This window comes from Gymnodraco acuticeps, unplaced genomic scaffold (assembly GCF_902827175.1).
Source record: "Gymnodraco acuticeps unplaced genomic scaffold, fGymAcu1.1, whole genome shotgun sequence".
Classification (NCBI taxonomy): domain Eukaryota; kingdom Metazoa; phylum Chordata; class Actinopteri; order Perciformes; family Bathydraconidae; genus Gymnodraco; species Gymnodraco acuticeps.
Window position 1 is genome coordinate 2,516,197 of NW_022991435.1, and position 17,843 is coordinate 2,534,039.

A 17,843-nucleotide genomic window follows, 5' to 3' on the forward strand; every position below is an offset into this window, starting at 1 on the left:
GACATCCCAGTGTACCTCGAAGCCACCAACGCCTTTTTGACCGTGCAGATACAAGAAGAGGGAGTATATTGTTATGCACTGCAGCACTGAAAGAGGGGTATATTCACTGAAAATGATAGTAACCTATTGTGGGCTAAAAACAAGGCGTATCATACCATTAATGCACACTCACACACTGCACACGCAGCGATCACCGGTTGCCATTGATCACGTTGACGCGGATGAATGAATTAAAAACACAACCATCGCTGTGTGGGGATGCACGCCGTGGAAGTGTCTCGTGGATGCGTGTCCACTAACCTTTTATCCAGACAGCCGATCCACTCCGCCGTCGGAGACGAGTTGGGGGACGTGTGCACCGCGACCATCTTCCCCGGTCGTGTGTCGGTGAGCGCTGTGATGCTACCGGAGGATGTTTCCCGGTTGTCGGTGGTCGTTGGCTGCGCCCCCTCCCCGCCCCTCTGCCTCGAGCTACCTCACACAACTACTGGCTGCCGCTGCTGCCTTCATCATGGCAGTCTGCCCTTATAGGCGTTTTAAAGGGTCATCTGCAGGCAACTTAAAAAATAAAGATAGAATATATGTCAGTTGGAATAGTAGGCTACAACTGTGCAAGGATTATAATAAGCTTACTATAGGACATGTAATGCTTAGAAGTTAATTGTAGGCCTACTATTGGATACAGTCAGTAATCACAGTTGAGGTAGACAAACTACAATATTTCATCAAATTAAGGGATTTACCAGTGGTGCACACTAGGGTGGGGAGTGCAGGGCAAGGCATCACAAGTACCCCCTGTCATTTACTGTGGGTCGGCTCACTCATCACCTCTCTGGTCAGTTTGTGCTGTGAATTCAGCTTAAACATCCAACAGATCAGCAAACTACAAAGTGAGACAGAACATTGGAATGCAATTATAACAGATATATTTTCTGACAGAAAGTGATATTTCAACAGCGATTTTTTAAAGCAACTTGTTTGACAAATGTTCTGTTTGGTGCAAATTGCAGATAAATCGGCAGTCCCATAGATCTCCTGTATGCTCATGCCATTTGTATGGCTTTTGAATCGACAGGTAAAACATGTAATAATCAACAGACATCGAAATTATCTCATCTTGCAAATCACTCTTCCTCACTCCACAGGATAAAATGATCGATTGTGAAGTCCAACTCCCAGTGTTGTAGCCGATATAAAACTAAAGCCTGCCAGGTCTGGCTATAAACCGGGCTAATATTGTGTAGTGTGAAAACAGCATTAAACAACTCTTGGGATTCTTGAAAATGCTGTGTATTGTAAACAATGTTGCATAAAAAATATTCCCCACAGTAAAAACCCAAGCAATAGTTTCAATAGGATGAGTCACCTTCAGAGGAATTGTGAGATAGCAGGGAGCACAGATGTGGATGCAACAAGAGGGACAGGAAGAGGTATAATAAATATAGAAATGTGTACTTTATGCAAATAAGGGAGAAATGGGTCAGGAAATATCAAAGTGATCTACCAAAAGCTGACAGAAGGATAAGTGGCAGACTGTGGTTACAAAATGTTGACTACTGAAGAATGACTCATCAAATTGGCTTTCAACAAGCTCCTTATGAATAAAAAAACACTATTTACAGATTGTTATGGGCCTAAATTAAGATCAGTGCAAGATACAGCTGCTGTGTCCTTGAAGGATGCCTCATGTGAAATGGTGTACGAACAATAACAAAGCAGTGTTAGTTTCACTTGTTTTGATTCAACCCAAGTGATACGAAAGAGAGATGCAGCCTGTCACCAGGATGAGTGCAACCACCGCAGTAAAGGGAGAGAGAGAGGGAGCGGGGGATGAGGATGAGCAGGGAGGTTTTAAGCATCCAGCGTTACCTAAAACCATTACTTATGTTCCATGCATTCTCTAGCTGAAAATAAGGGGTTACAGAGAGGCGGGAGAAAAGAAGATTCAAAAATAAATTCAGGGATCTGCATTTAGTGGCTGCTCTGAAAGGAATGGGAGGTCAGATACAATGAGGAGGACAAGGACTGTTTTTAACGTAATAAAAGAGTAAAGTAAGGAAGGAGAAGAGTTACTGATGCGTCTCAAACTCCTCCGCTAACATTAAGACATGTGTTGTGCTGCATCAGGTGAATTCAGTGTGCAAATGTGTGCACCTGTTGCAACTGTGTGTATGTGTTTGTGTGTATGTGTTTGTGTGCGTGTGTGCATGTGTTTACGGTTGCCTTACTGCATCTGTTTGAAATGGCACTTTAGCATGCATGACTGTAATACTGGAGGGTGATTGAGCAAGTTTTTACCATGATGTTGAAATGCAGTGTGCATGCATTAGTGTGTTTCCGAGCCAGCTGTCTAAGAATTCTATTTTTAAAATATGCTTTGTCAAAGATTTTGAGAAAAGTAAAGCTTAATTACTATAGCATGACAACAATTGAAGTGTATCTATTGATATTCAAAATGTGTCTTGCAGAATCCATCCACTGATCCAATCCATTTAAATGTTTTTCATCAGGGGTTTGACTGGGTTCCAAAATCACAGCACATTTTCTACCCAAGCTGTTATCTAATGCAGTAAATGCAAAATAAATGTGCATCTGACGATTCTTCAGGATGTAAATATAAATCCTGAAGCCCTTCACAGTTTGACAAAGATCAGTTATAATGCGTTTGACCATGGAGAGAATTTAATCAATAACTCGGTCATTGTTAGTGCAAAGCGCAACATATTAATCCACGAAGAATCGCATCATTAATGATGTTGTTTATAAATGTGCAGTTCTCTCATTTAGACACAAAGTGGCAGTATTATTGTTTATGGGTTCATAAATGCACCACCACAATGCAACACTTGAGCTATAAAAGGCTATGCCACACTGATAAACAGCACCGTACAAAAGGGTGCAGAGCTGCAGAACTGCAACATAGTGCTTTGCCCATTTAAAATGCTGACTTGTGTGTTCATCCCAGAGCAGAAAGTGTGTGTGTGTGTGTGGTGTGTGTGTGTGTGTGTGTGTGTGTGTGGTGTGTGTGTGTGTGTGTGTGTGTGTGTGTGTGTGGTGTGTGTGGTGTGTGTGTGTGTGTGGTGTGTGTGTGTGTGTGTGTGTGTGTGTGTGTGTGTGTGTGTGTGTGTGTGTGTGTGTGTGTGTGTGTGTGTACACATGTCTGCATTTAAATCCTCAGAGAATGGAGTGAAATTCCCCTATGAAGCTGGGAAACTCTAAATATGGTTGACTGAACAGATAACCATATGGGGCATGACTGTCTGCCAAATCCAGGCTACATGACACACACGCACACATACAAACGTGCACACACACAGTTAATATCATCAGCTGTCAGACAGTATAAAGTCTAAAGAATGCAACTGTCCTCTCCACTTAATTTGACTCTTTAAATGAACAGTGTTGACGTAGGAGCAGTTCATTAAAGCAGGACTGAAATTACAATTTGTATTACAGCCACACAGATGATGGATTTTTGATACAGATGTTAACATTTGTATGTACATAAATAGGGGTCATAAACATTTTACAAGGGTCACTTGAATGAAAAAAATCGTATGAAAAAGTTGTTAAATGTACCCAGTTTGAAATATAAGTGTAAAATAAATGTATTTATTTCAGGCAACATGTAAAAAAATTAATTAAAAACATTTGTTTCTTGTTATCTATTATCAAACACCTGATACCAATGTGTCTGTGAGGTTCTAATAGAATTTAGATTGACAGCAAAACGTGCTTGTGTGTAATTAATTTGCATTTGCTGTAATTGAAAGGTAAAAGGAAGTTATCTCTTGCACACCCTAGTCATTCCTTTACCTGCACAATCATCATCACCATCCAGCTCAACAATATACGACTCTCCACAAACCGAAACAGAAGGGCAGTCGTGGCATTCCTGCCATGCTCACTTTTGAAAAGAAACCCTATGTGAGCCATAGGAGGAAAGAACACCAACTTGTGAAAAAGTCAAGGTGACCTGCTGCTGGTGAGGGAAATGGGATTTGAGGATTATGTCAGCACACACAGATCCCTGTATTTCTCATTTTACCCGCCATTGATTATAAATACCACTGCTGAGTTAAAAAGAGGGCATTTTCTATTATTCCTCAGCAGCTTGCAAACACCATAATTTACTCACGAATACCACTCAATTCATATGATTGCCTCCCTCTTTCACATTTCCACTGCTGCTACCAATCCAGGTTACATTTCTGCCTCCAGTCTTTGTCTCTGCCTCACTCACTTTCTTGCAGCCTATAACTCTGTAAATGTACTCTGCCACCCACCCTGACATCACTCCCTCATTTTCAATCTACTTCATTTCACTCCCCTCCCTTCCCCTCCCTCCTTTGGTTAGCCTCATTTAGAAGAAGGCTTTTGTGATTGGCCAGTATTTATATCAACTAGGTCCCAGTGCCACCTGGGAAAAATGGTCTCCAGTCAGATCCAGGTCACACTGAGCAGAACCACTCTTTTGGGTCTGCACGGTTCAGTCCAGTCCAGTCCATCTGCCACACAAGCCAGATTCACAGCCAGACATAGGTACTGCACCGACTCTCCCACTGGCATCATCACACACACAGGTAGGAAGTCACACATACACACACACGCACACACACACATATCAGCAGGTGCTGCATCACTGCTCTCGTTTGACTCACAGACAATCACACACAGGTAGACAGTGTGAGATCTGGCTGACTTCGCATCATGCACACAGGTGAATTTTCACACACAGCTTACCTCTGAGCCAAGGAGAACCTCTGTCAGTGTGGTAACGGTTGACACAGCAGATGGCAACGCTTGCAGGGATGCTGAAAGACAGGTAGAGGTAGGTGCATGTATCAGCAACCTGCATGTTTGATAGAAGTGTGGTATACAACTACAGTAGATCATATGCAAAGTTTATGATGCAAAATGATATTGGATATAATGGAGACACACAGTAAAATGGCAATAACAGCAGTATTTGTTATGATAGAAAGCATCACAGACATCATATTATCTTTCATTCTTAAACTTCTAAAAATAGTCATTTAACATAATGTAACAATAATTGGAGTTGCCTAAACTGTGACTAAAATGTGCAGACTTCCTGCTGTAGTTAAATGAATGTCAGGGCACAAATATATTTGAACCCTCCTACATGTAGGCTAAATTGCCCTTATGCTGGTACACCGTCAGTGTTGCACAGTTACTGGAGTAGTTTACACAGGATTACCGGAGGATAATCCATGTACAGTATTTAGAGACATGAGTCGCCATCTGTCTGTATTTATCACAGCGAGGGAGCCGCCAGCACCGGCTGTCTGCAAACAAACATTGGTAGGCTACGATAAGGAGGATAGTATAAGAAAACGCTTCGCAGCTACCTTAAATGCTAATTAGTCAGGTTATTTTTGTCCGGTTGTTGTCATTCTGGGCGACCCAGCGTCTGTCACGACCTTTAAACTGCGCGCGCACTACAGCCAGGTGCGTAAAATGTGATGCCTTTAAAAGCTGTCGTAAACTTCTGCTTCTCTCATAGCGTGTGGCCGATTTATACACATGTAGCATCGATGTAAATCGAACAAAAACATTGTGGCTTTGTATCATCGTGTACTGAGGGATTACAGTGAAGAGAAAGGTAAAACCCACCAGTCTTCAAATTGAGGTTAAGTAACGCTAATTAACTTAACTAAAATTCAGTAAACAAAACTGAAAGGGACAAATACCAGTCTCTGTTCCTTATGTGACGCATAATGGCAAGATATTAAGAAAGCAAATTCAAAACGACTGATGTAAAATGTGGCTTTCTTCCCAGAGATGTTTACAACATACCTGTGTAGCCTTCTGTTACCCTTAATGTTCCGACCGCACGCGAAAGCAGCGGATTCTAATTTCTGCTACAAACTATTTAATGCGTGTTCTGCTGGGAACGTGTTTTTTACTTTGATCAGAATCGTTAAACTTCCCGTTTCGCAGTGAGTACAAGTAGCCTACTGAGCCTGGACATTGGTCATTTTAGCATTATCAATGATAACTGCAAATCATCACCAGTAACCGAAGCCACTTCATAGTTTGTCTTGGCAGTATTTGTTTGGTTGTGCCAATTAAACCCGGATTAGTGTGTTAATGTGTGTTTTATTTTTTTTTGTTTCATTATCTTAATTGAATTGTCAGCCTTTGCACCATGAGGTCATTCTTACAATGTCTTCCCAACAAACAAATATATAAATACTTTCTCATTCCATTCTTCCAGGACACTCTTGCTGAGTGGTGGTGAATTTATATGGGAAGGACTACCTGATCACAATGACGTTTCAAGACACTGCCTTCGTCACCTGCTGTTATCAAACAAATGCAGTTTAACCTCTTAAAACTCAATGTCCCTGCATTTCCTGCTTAATTGCTAGAATTCCCAGCAATTACATAATCTGACTGCTCAACACATCATCAGGTGCTCTCATTAGTTTTGAGAAGCCCCTCCACCTTCCCTGATGATGCGGACAGACAGCAAAGGCCGAAGCGCCTCCCCGCACCGGATAACCTATAAGTCTGACTTCCACGCCATCAAATGTTCATTCGACTCTGCGACCAGTCTACGACCTGGGCCCAAAGCTACCGCTGCCCAGCTCTCTGCTGTGCACCCAGCCAGGCTTCCTTCCAGCCTGTCAGATCACATAATGTCCAGCAGCACAGGCAGCAGAGGGCGAGTCCACAGCACCAGGGGGACAAAGATCAGAGACAACATCTTCCTGCAAATGGACAACCAGCAGCTGAATCAAGAGGTTCCTGTGCAGAGTTCTGGCTCAACACCCCTTCTTCCTCCCAATAACTCCACCCCACTGCTTCAAACTTCACCTTTCTCTACATCCAGACTTTCTATTATCAGTTCCTCGTCTGCTTTGAACTACACGGCAAACCTTTCTATTCCAGAATCTTCTCTGCAGGATAAATCACCCAGATCAGAGGAGATTGCTAATATTGACAGAGCTGCTCTGGCCCAGAAATTTTCTGTAACCCGGAGGTTGTTTGAGACCAAGAGGATGGAGGATGGATGTGACGGAGGGCTGGCTTCAAAATGTGTTGCTGGCAGAGGAAGCAAGGGAATGGCAGATGAAGAAGGGATCGGAAAAGTTAACCAAGAGGAAAGAGAGGAAGACAAAAATGGGAAAAGGAGTCAGGCAGAGGAGGATAGCTTTGATAAAGACAAATCAATAAACCTACCCATCATAAATAATTTCCTGGAGAACCCTCCTGCACAGGCCTCGCTGACAGAGCACCCTAAATCTCCTGCATCGTTCGGCCCTAGTGAATCATCCAACACATCTCCCTCCTGTCTTCACAAACATGGTCAAACCACAGGATCACAAACGGAGGAAGAAAGAACAGCAAGCACAACCCTTGACCCCTGCTTGACCCCTGAGGATTCAGTGAGAGCAGAACTAGTGGACGTAAAGAACGGGTCATCTGAAAGTGATGACAATGACGAAGAGAAGGAGGGGGGAAATGTCAAAGACAGGCTTATGGAGGAGTCGGGAAAGGACATGTACAAAGTTGCAGGGGAACGTGTTCAGGAGCTGGTTGATGATGTTTTTGAAGAGCCCAGCATGTCATGTAAAATAGAGACAAAGCATGACAGGAAAGGTGGCAGAGACAAGTATGAGCAGGTGAATGAAGAAGGGGAGGGGCAGAACGGAGAGTTTATTCCACTGACTGAGAAGTCAACAGAAACAAGGGACAACGTGGAGAAAAAGACTGTTGCCGGAGTGGAAGAAAATGCTGGAATGACAGAAAGAGACATGATGCAAGAGGAGGGTAATGACAAAGAAGCTGAGAGATGCAGTGTGGCGAACAAGAAGGGTGGAGAAGAGGAATATAAACCAAGCCATGGAGAGGTCAAATCTGAAGAAGTAGAAGAGGGAACAACTTCCGAGCTGCAAGAGGAGGTCAAGCATGTGGAGGAGAGAGAGCGTACTGATGGAAAAGAGGATATAGGAGGAGGAAAAGAGGACCAGACAGGATCTGAAGTTACTTCTTGGATTGAAAACGAGGCTTTCGTTCATGAGCAGCAATCTCCGTCTAATCCAGAGACCTCTATCCATGGACATTTGCATTTATTGCAATATGAGGAAATTCCTGGTTTGCCTGAACTGGACAATCGGGAGGAAGACGAGGAGGAAGGGAAAGCAGAAGTGGCAAAGAGAAAGGTCAGGTTCACCTCCGCACCAATCAAGGTAAAATAAATCTTTAAACTAAAATCACACGTGTTGGCCTTTGTTATGTATTTAGTTGACAGCTGCAGGGTCCCTTGTCTCTTATGTCATGCTTTTACTGAAGCCTTTTATAGTAGATTTGTGTGACTGTCAGTTCCAGCTGGGTTTTGAATCCACATAAGAGAAGTGTTAGCCCAAAGCCATGTTTCTAATCCATTAGAGGCGGAGGAAAGGCAAGATCCCACATGCTTCCCCTCACTCTGTCAGCACGCAGCTCAGAGTAGCCTCAATATGTAAAAGCACAGAAAACATTCCTGTGTGTGGCTTGGCTCATTACACGATATTGCAGTTTTATCTATTGGTGACGTATACAAGTTGAGTGTGTACATTTTTATTTTGTTGTGCAATTTTCTAATTACGCTTGCATAGTTTCATTTTTTTCTGCACTTCCTGGTTCTCACCCTCACACTCTTGACAGATTGGCCAACATAAACAGCTTCTTGTTGTGTCGATAGCTGCAGATGGTTCTCCTCTGTGGTGAACACATTAATAAGCGACCAATGCATACAGGAGTATTCTCAGCAAGCATACGTTTGACATCAGTGTTAACATAAACCAAGGCTGTCACAGTCAACTAATATTTATTTTGTATTTAACCAGATAAAAGCATTGAGATTAAATCTAATTTTCAATGCTGACCTGACCAAGAAGGCAGCAACGTTACACATAACACAAACATATAAAATACAGAGAACATAACTAAGAAAACAAAAGACGAAAAAGCGGTCACTACATTGTGCACATTAGGACAGTAAGAAAGGTACACTACTTATTTCTGCAAGAGCAGCTGGTGGTAAGGACTTCAGACAACTTCAATTTAAAACATGCTATTGAGACAAGTACCCTCAGTTTTAGGCAGGTACCTCGAACCGTATCCAGGCACTGGATCTGAGGTTGTGAGAGTCACAAACTGGAGCAAATCTGGCACATATGTACAGTGGAAGCTTACCTAAAATGGCTTTATACATTAATAAAAAACAATTTCTGAAATGTTATGCTTAGATTTGCAGATTTGGCATAACCTTATTTGAAAAATCTTCTTAATTTAGTCTGAAATGTTACGTTTACACACATTCTAAGGAGGCGTTATCTTTAACTTTTGGTGAATTTTTGCGAATTCTTCAGGCGCCAAAAGTGTATTGAGACATTTTTATTTTCATTTTAAACTAGGCTGAGAGAAGAAAATAGTCCAAAGTGCAAGAACATTTTAGATTTTTCCTGTCGTGTCTCTCCCTAAACAGTATATTTTATGCTGTTTTCCAGGTGTACAACACTTATTCTAACGCGGAGTACGACAGACACAATGAGGACATTGACCCGGTGTCTGCATCGGCTGAGTTTGAGTTGGAGAAGAGAGTGGAGAGAATGGATGTCTTCGCTGTGGAGATAGAGAAGGGTGAGAAGCTGCTCGTTCACGCTGTCCGTCTACTTTTTGCTTACGTTTGCTTTTTGGTGTCCATATGTGTGTTCAAGTCCACATCAGTTATGATATATTATTTCTGGGATTTGGACATCCAGTGGCATATTTCTGAGAGATCTTTTATGCATAGAGAATCAATTGTGTTAGTTAAACAAGGCTGATTGATAATAGGTCAAAACAAGGTCATAACCCTCCACTCTTATTTCAAGTACTATGTTTCTCCTGAGGATGCTTTTATGTTCCCCTGACTAATGTTGTTATTAAAGGTTACATTTCTCAAATATTTTCCCTCTAGAAAACGAGGGTCTGGGCATCAGTATAATAGGAATGGGTGTAGGAGCTGACCAGGGACTGGAAAAACTAGGTATCTTTGTGAAGACCGTCACTGAAGGAGGAGCAACACAGAAGGATGAGAGGTACGTTTCATCAACACCAGACTCTTATTTACTGGGAATGTAGTGTGTTTCTAATGACATATTTTCTTTAACTCTGTGTTAGGATTCAGGTGAATGACCAGATAGTGGAGGTGGATGGGGTGAGTTTGGTTGGAGTCACCCAGCTGTTTGCTGCCACAGTCCTCAAGAATACGTCCGGCGTTGTCAAGTAAGTTTTTATGTACATTTTTAAAAAGGTGTCAGCAAATTGGAATGACGGGCGAATGGTGTGTTGCTTGGGAATGTGGGATGACATTACGTTGGTAAAGGATGGTCCATTGTACCTTATGTTGAATTAGGCAAGAAAGCATTAAAGCTTGTATCTTACAAAAAACCCTCATTTGTTAGTATTGTTCCCAGTATTTGTAAACATGCTGCTGCTAATTTGGGAGTGATGCAGTGTGAGGTCTTTGGAGGCTATTACAATCTGATCAGTGACAGTCAGACTTCTAGATGTTATTTACATAATTGGAGTTATTTAAAGATGAAACGGTAGTTGCAAGATAAAAATATGTTTTTCTCCCCTTAGATGTTGTTTTTTTTTTTTTAAAAGGATGTTTTTGGCCTGACAACAACACATGATATACACTTGGACACCTGACATGAGTCTATCACTGTTTTAAATTGCCTATCAATCTTTAAGATACAAACAAAAAACTCTCCATTGGCACTTTCAAGACTCTTTCTAAACATGAAAGGGATGATTCAAGCAATGCTTTTAATGCCACATGAACATCTCCTTTTTTTGTCCTCTAAAATGGAGGTTACAAAAAAGTGAATGTGAACACCATAACACTTTTGGATATCTTAGTGACTCTCAATGCAAGACATACTGCAACATCATAATGGGTATTTTTTCCAAAGGTCCTGTAGTCATTTCACAGAAGGAAAATGTATGAATTAAATGGTGTTTTGTATACTTTCACACTATCATAACGCTCTGTGCCGTCGTTAGGCAAGGCAAGGCAAGGCAAGGCAAGGCAAGGCAAGGCAAGGCAAGGCAAGGCAAGGCAAGGCAAGGCAAGGCAAGGCAGGCAAGGCAAGGCAAGGCAAGGCAAGGCAAGGCAAGGCAAGGCAAGGCAAGGCAAGGCAAGGCAAGGCAAGGCAAGGCAGGCAAGGCAAGGCAAGGCAAGGCAAGGCAAGGCAAGGCAAGGCAAGGCAAGGCAAGGCAAGGCAAGGCAAGGCAAGGCAAGGCAAGGCAAGGCAAGGCAAGGCAAGGCAAGGCAAGGCAAGGCAAGGCAAGGCAAGGCAAGGCAAGGCAAGGCAAGGCAAGGCAAGGCAAGGCAAGGCAAGGCAAGGCAAGGCAAGGCAAGGCAAGGCAAGGCAAGGCAAGGCAAGGCAAGGCAAGGCAAGGCAAGGCAAGGCAAGGCAAGGCAAGGCAAGGCAAGGCAAGGCAAGGCAAGTTTATTTATATAGCACTTTTCAACACAAGGCAATTCAAAGTGCTTTACAAAAAATGAAAGAGGTCGTTAGAGGTATTGGCAACACCTGTGCTCCTCTGGTTGGGTTGATTGCTCACAGCTTAGACTGATTTTGCTGCTCGGCTCCAGGTTTCTGATTGGCCGAGAGAAGGAGGGTGTGGAGAGCGAGGTGGCACGACTGATCAACGAAAGCCTGGAAATGGATGAAACACCCAGAAAGGTTTGTTTTACTATTAAAAAAAAAAAAAAAAGCGCTGCTGTTTCGATCGTGTTCACAATCCTTTGTGGTGTAATTGTAGTGTTTTTTGTTTGTATGTTTTCATATATGAAGAGTGAAAGATCAAGTGGGGATGAGGAACATGATCGTAGCATGTCAGAGAAGTCAGCGGAAGAGGAAGAGGAAGAGGAATATGAAGAGGTGGACATGTCTGTTCTTTCCAATCTGGACAACGACCAGCTTTGTTTCAAATACCTGCAGGTACTTTACATTCAACATGGATTTATTAATCTGAAACTATGCCTTGTTCTTCTTTTCATCCGTTGAGATGCTCAGTACTTTGAATCAAATGATGTTTTACTTTTTAAAATGTGACAAATTGTTAAACAGACACTGTTTTCCTTTTTAATGTGCCATATTTACGATTACAAATATCATACTAAATAATTGAGAACTTCCATAAACCAGGTATGTTAGGAAAGTGTACACCAAATCCTATTTTGGATGTCAGTCAATGATAAATTAAATAGGATTTCTAAAAGAAGAATCTCTCAAAACAAATACTGACACTTAGGAGTATAAAAAGGTAATTGTTTTTCCTTCTTTTACAAACATTGTAATGTTATGAAATTAATCTTCCCCCTTTTCTTGTCTCTTGCAGCTTCAGTCAAAACTACAAAGCAAAGCGTCCCAACTTCATTGCGCTAGAGAAAAGGTAGGTCAGCTGACATCAACTGAGATCGCTCTCAAACACAATCCAAAAACTGAACTCACTTTACTATGCTACCTTTTGCATCCACTTTTAGAACAGTCTGACCCATTTAAGTGTGAGATGGCTCTGTTGTAGAGTTACTAGGACACGGGCCGCGTTCCAACACTTCGCTATGACGGCCCGCTTTTTCTGCCTTTGCCTTGAAGTAATCACTGCTGTGACATAATTGGGTTGGCGACAGCATTTCAGAAGGAAAATCTGGCTTTGTTCTACCCAACTGTTTTAGAACAGTTGGTACTTCATTTGTTGTGTCAAAACTTGTGAAGTAAGAGGATTTAAGAAGTGTACAATTTCTCCAAATCTAAGAATAGTTTTTGGCATGTGTGACGTTTGAAACAAAAGGGCCTTTTTTTGGAAGCCCTTTCTTTTCCCTTGTGCATAAGAAATGTATTGCAGCCTTCCACAAAAACACACAAATTACTTTTACTTTATTTTTGCCAAGTTAAAGGAATGGGAGGAGCAGCAGGCCCATTGGCAGGACCAGAGAGACGAACTGGAGCAAATAGTGCAGGATGGAGAGGACAAAGCCGACAAACTAGAGAAGTACAATGCTATTTTCTATAGCATATCAAAGAATGTTATTTTGCCACTGTCTATGATAGAGGACTAATACAAAAACAGCTTCAAGTGGGACCCTAATGCCTGCACAAGGATAATGATGTAAAGAATCATTATGAAGACAATGATGCTTAATAAGCCCCCGTACTCTCTTTATCAGGTACTGGCAGGAGGCCCAAACCCTGTGCAGGGTTGTGAGCCAGCGACTGGCTGATGCCCAGAACCAATCAGAAAGCTTGGAGATCAAATACAGCAAGGCCAAGAGACTGGTCCGAGAATACCAGAACAGGTATTCAATTAATCCAGTTTGTCTTTACCAACATTTGAAATAATGTTACCAGGAGTGTATGCTAGTAAAAGTGTGGTTTTCAAATGAGTTTCAGAGAAGAGGAGAGGGAGGGCAGAGAAGCAGATTTAAGAAGAGAAATGGCAGAGAAAGATAAGCTGCACAGAGAGACAGTTGAAAGACTGCAAATCCAGGTGAGAGGAGACTTCTCAGTCCTGTATGGATCTGCTTTAGTGAGCCTGCCATTTCCCTGTAGTCATTGTCGCTCACTGCTTATCTCAGATAGCACAGCTAGAGGGGAAAGAGCCTGGAGAAGAGAGGAAGAACCACTCTCTGGACACTTCAGTCACAGGTAAGCAGCTGAATTACAGTAAGTGTAAAGTGTGCAGGTTAATGGGGCTATATTTCTCTTTGACACTGTGTAGCTGCTGGCAAGTAAAAGTGAAAAACAAGTCTAGTGTTACGGTTTGATGTTTGAAACAATCTAATACTAGTGAGAAAATGAAACCTTATGAATACAAATTAATTGTGTGTGTCTCAGGTCCAGACTGGTGCATTCTGGTTCCTGATACAGGACGTCTAGACTCCAGTGCTCACAAAGCCAGAGCTCAGCTGGCCCAGAAATCCAAGCGGCACCCGCCCTCTCGGGACAAACTCAGAAAGAGCTTTAGGAAGCGGGTAGGAGACAGGGTTGTAAAGTTTTGCTACACTAAATATGCTTCTTTCTGGCTTTGAAACTCAAACATATCGCTTTGTTGCTTTTAGGAAGATGAGATTCAGAAACAACAGGAGAGTCTATCGCTGTCTGCTCCCGCGATGACCCAAAGGAGCAGCAGGAGTGACCTGTCCAGCACTTCGTCTTTCTCAGGCCTCAGCTCTCAACTTCCAAACAACTCTGTCTTCACCCCTCCCATCTACATCAATGACACCGGCAATACTTCACCCTGCAAATCCTCCGCTTCCAGAAAGTCCAAAAAGAAATTTCCTGACTTTAGGTGAAGGGTCTCCGACTGTTTCTTTGGTCTTAGATTTAGTTCATGATGCCATCAAATATTTATTAATATTCTCTGATGAAAAATTCATAATAGTTTAGATACAATACCAGCTCCCATTTAGTGATGACACTGACTCACTGCTTTGCTGTTGCTATACTTGCTCCTGAGACTTTTTTGATAGCTAGAGTCTGTTTCTTTTTCAGTGGTCTTCGCAAGTCTCTTAACAAAAGGAGAAGTGAAAAACACGGCAAAGGGTCCATAACCAACAGGTATGAAATCGCATACACACAAAAAATTGTTTTATTCAATAGTAAGTTAGCTTTATTTGATGTGGTTAACAAAAAAAGCCATTGGAAAAACAGACAATACCAACTAATCACTCTAGACAGTATTTAAGCTACATCCCATTCAACCACCTCTTTTGAATGTCCTCTTTTGGCAGGAAATGGCAGATAATGATTAATAAAGATCTAGCAATAAACTGTTTTAGCTGGACAAGAACCATGTGGTCTTGTCATGTCCCTCTTTAAATCCAATTGCATAAAGGACATTTTTAAAAAAATGGGCGCTGTCACATTTTAACTGAAATGTAACCCTTGTTCCCCACCAGAGGGTCGTATGGTGACTTGGTGGATGAGCCCGATGGCATTTCTCCGTCAGGTTCCGTCACCTCCATGCCATCCTGCTTGCCCTTCCCCTGGTTTGGAGAGCGAGGGAGAGAAAAAGAGGGGGAAGGTGAGAGAGGAAGGGAGAGACTGCGCTCTGTGTCCAGCAGCAGCTTACCCTACCTGACCACCAGGGGCAGGAGAGATCAGGTAAGAAAAGAGAGTTACAAAGTGTGAATTATCTTTCCCTACATGCCTTCCTCCTCCTTTTTTCAGAACTTTTCAATCTAAAAATGGGTGTAGATATCTTTTTAAACAAACATGTGCATGGGTAAGCATGTCACCGATGTAAAACAGTCAGGCAGCCGTGGTGTCTTTCTCTTGTCTCCAGAGTATTGGCTCTCCAGTGGGCAGCTCCAGCATGGTGGGTCATGTCTCTGTTGTCTCCCTCTCTGGACACTCTCAAACTTTCACCTTTTCCTCCACTGAGGTGAGTCTGTCCCTACCTTCCTTTTTTATTTCTGTCTTACTTCTTACCCCTAGAGCACTCTTCGTCCCATCATTTTGTCTGCCCAAGCATACGCTTGTGTTTTTTTATTTCCTTTTCATTTATCATGTATTACAAAAAGTAAATTACGGATTTGGTGTCCTACACCACTCTCGCAATCGTTTTACGCTCAGTGTCTGTAAGAGAGTTGCTTCTAAACGTATTCTTCCGATTATGGACTATTGTGATGTTGTCTACCAAAATGCACATAAATCAGATCTTGCTCCACTTAACACAGCCTATAATAGACTATGCAGATTTGTTCTTGGTTGCCCTTTTCGTACACGTCACTGCACAATGTATAACAGACTTAAATGGCCTTCATTAAATGTAAGATGACTCATGCATTGGCTTCAACTTAAATTTAAATGCATTTACTTTAACTATCCCCCTTATTTAAAGCAATATTTTGTGCCTTACTCGTCAAATTATGAAGTTAGACACTGTCCAGATTTATTTCTCTGTCCCCTCTGCAAAAAAATGTATTGGCAGAAGAGCATTCATGTTTACTTTGCCTACTGTTAGATCCCTTGCATCATTGGGTATGTTTAAGCATGCATTATCATCTCACTTTCAGCTGGTCTGCTCTTGTTATTGATGAAACTGATCTATTTGACACTACTGTCTTATCAAATTGTAATGATTGTATTTATTACTTCATGAATTTTACTTAACAGACTGTACGTGGTTTGTCATGCTTTGCTTTGTTATTTTGTTCACGTATGAATGTAAGACGTTGCTTTTGTCGGGACCCTCTTGAAAACGAGATGGTGCATCTCAAGGGGTTTATCCTAATAAATAAATGTCTATATACTTCTCCCGTTCTCCTCACCCTGTCTGCTTATTGTCCCTGATGTCCTGTCAGACGTTGGACGATGACCCAAATCCAACCAATAACAACAACCAGTGGCAAAATCGGCCCATCTCGGAGTGGGACAGCCAGCAGGTGTGTCTGTGGTTGATCACTATGAACATGGAGGAGTACGTGCCACAGTTTGCTGCCAGAGGAGTAGACGGGACACAGTTGATAAACATGGACACCGACAAACTCAAGGTGAGCAGATGACACTGTGATTGAACATTTTCAATAGTCATGTTTTTAAACTTCAATACAACCTTGTTGAAACAACTACTGCTGCCAATTATGGGAAGACAACATATCCACATGCTGTTATCACTTTTTCTGTCATCTGAGATTACAAACTGGGCCATGTACCTTACTTACCTTACTTATTTGGATGATATCATGGTGTCTTTCATTGTTATTCACACAATTTCACATTTTGTATACATGCATTGAATGTTTGCCATATAAGATGTTTAATTTCTGCTAGGTAACCAAATTCACTTTTCGCATGTGTTGTATTTTTTTTTTTCTCATCTGCCATCCTTCATATTAGTTTAAAATCTGGATCGCGGTCTATTTTCTATTAAACATAATTGTAAAACCTTTATACTTATCAGTCAACATACAGTATATGGTCATACTATTATCTGAGATGTTATACAGTTTGCCATGCTCATGTATCAAGTTTTTATGTATGCTAAGCTCGACTAGTAAGGACTTAAGTCACTTTTGTTGCCAGTTGTTACTATACCTAATATTGTAAAGTTTAATCATTTAAATCTATTTTTTTTTTTAAAAGGGCATTTTACATCAACCTGTCAAAAAATCTATGTATATTCTTTCTAAGTTTCCATGCCCTGGTTTTTTCTTTTCTGTCAGGCTCTTGGGGTGTGCAGTCAAAGTGACCGGTCTGCCCTCAAGAGGAAGCTGAAGGAGATCAAGAAAAGAGGGGAAAAGGAACTGAAGAAAGGCGAGAAGAAGCAGGAAAAGGAGAAGAACATAGTTTTGCATACGGAGGGAGAAGACAAAGAGCAGGTGATGGTGGAGAAGTGTGTGAAAGATGCCAGACTCGGTGTCAGAACTGAGTCACTCTTATAAAAGGAGAGACGGAGGTGATGTCGGAGATACACCACCAGCAGCAGGAGTGTGTGTTTGCAGCCCAGCAAGCACCACAGATGGACTTGAACCAATTTTATATTAAGTCAATAGAAACAGCTAGAACTACTCCGCACATCCTATATTGTTCACATCTTAAAGCTATCATTTAGGATACAGAACACTTCTTGTTTGAATTGATAGACATACTTGTTGGACCAGCACCAAAATTCACACCCACAACAGCAGTTATGTATCTCTTTGTGTGTGTCTTAAGTGTTTCTTTTTTTATCTTGTAAATTATTCTTATCATTTTAATATTTAACAATGTGCTGATTTAAGCACTCAGGTGTTTGCTGTAAATGCTTTTTTATGTATTAATAAATAA

At 41.7% G+C, this 17,843-nt stretch overlaps 2 protein-coding genes across 8 annotated transcripts in view; one reads left to right on the forward strand and one right to left on the reverse strand.

The window, feature by feature from the left end:
• Window positions 1–4,769, reverse strand: part of LOC117532676 (rap guanine nucleotide exchange factor 4-like) — a 29,977-nt gene extending 25,208 nt beyond the window's left edge. Inside the window, exons 1-3 of the mRNA XM_034196087.1 lie at window positions 4,744–4,769; window positions 744–883; window positions 301–558 (exon numbers count right to left, since the gene is read on the reverse strand). Of these exons, the coding sequence (XP_034051978.1) occupies window positions 301–368 (68 nt within the window). The 5' untranslated portion in view covers window positions 369–558; window positions 744–883; window positions 4,744–4,769. The remainder of the gene's footprint in view (window positions 1–300; window positions 559–743; window positions 884–4,743) is intronic.
• On the forward strand, window positions 4,729–17,743 carry LOC117532675 (neurabin-1-like). 7 transcript variants are annotated; one of them, XM_034196082.1, is made up of 19 exons: window positions 4,729–4,831; window positions 6,242–8,219; window positions 9,522–9,654; window positions 9,974–10,094; window positions 10,177–10,281; window positions 11,663–11,753; window positions 11,865–12,011; window positions 12,412–12,465; window positions 12,965–13,065; window positions 13,241–13,369; window positions 13,458–13,560; window positions 13,649–13,718; window positions 13,908–14,044; window positions 14,132–14,361; window positions 14,565–14,630; window positions 14,972–15,176; window positions 15,358–15,456; window positions 16,379–16,567; window positions 17,240–17,743. In XM_034196082.1, exons 2-19 carry the CDS (start codon window positions 6,480–6,482, stop codon window positions 17,456–17,458), a joined length of 3,939 nt encoding a protein of 1,312 aa, XP_034051973.1. In that variant the 5' UTR covers window positions 4,729–4,831; window positions 6,242–6,479; the 3' UTR covers window positions 17,459–17,743. The 7 variants fall into 7 exon arrangements, with proteins under 7 accessions (XP_034051973.1, XP_034051974.1, XP_034051977.1 ...); XM_034196083.1 differs by having other exon boundaries at window positions 13,464–13,560; window positions 17,240–17,503; XM_034196080.1 differs by lacking the exon at window positions 4,729–4,831 and adding an exon at window positions 5,193–5,325 and having other exon boundaries at window positions 17,240–17,503.
• The last annotated feature ends 100 nt before the right edge of the window (window positions 17,744–17,843 follow it).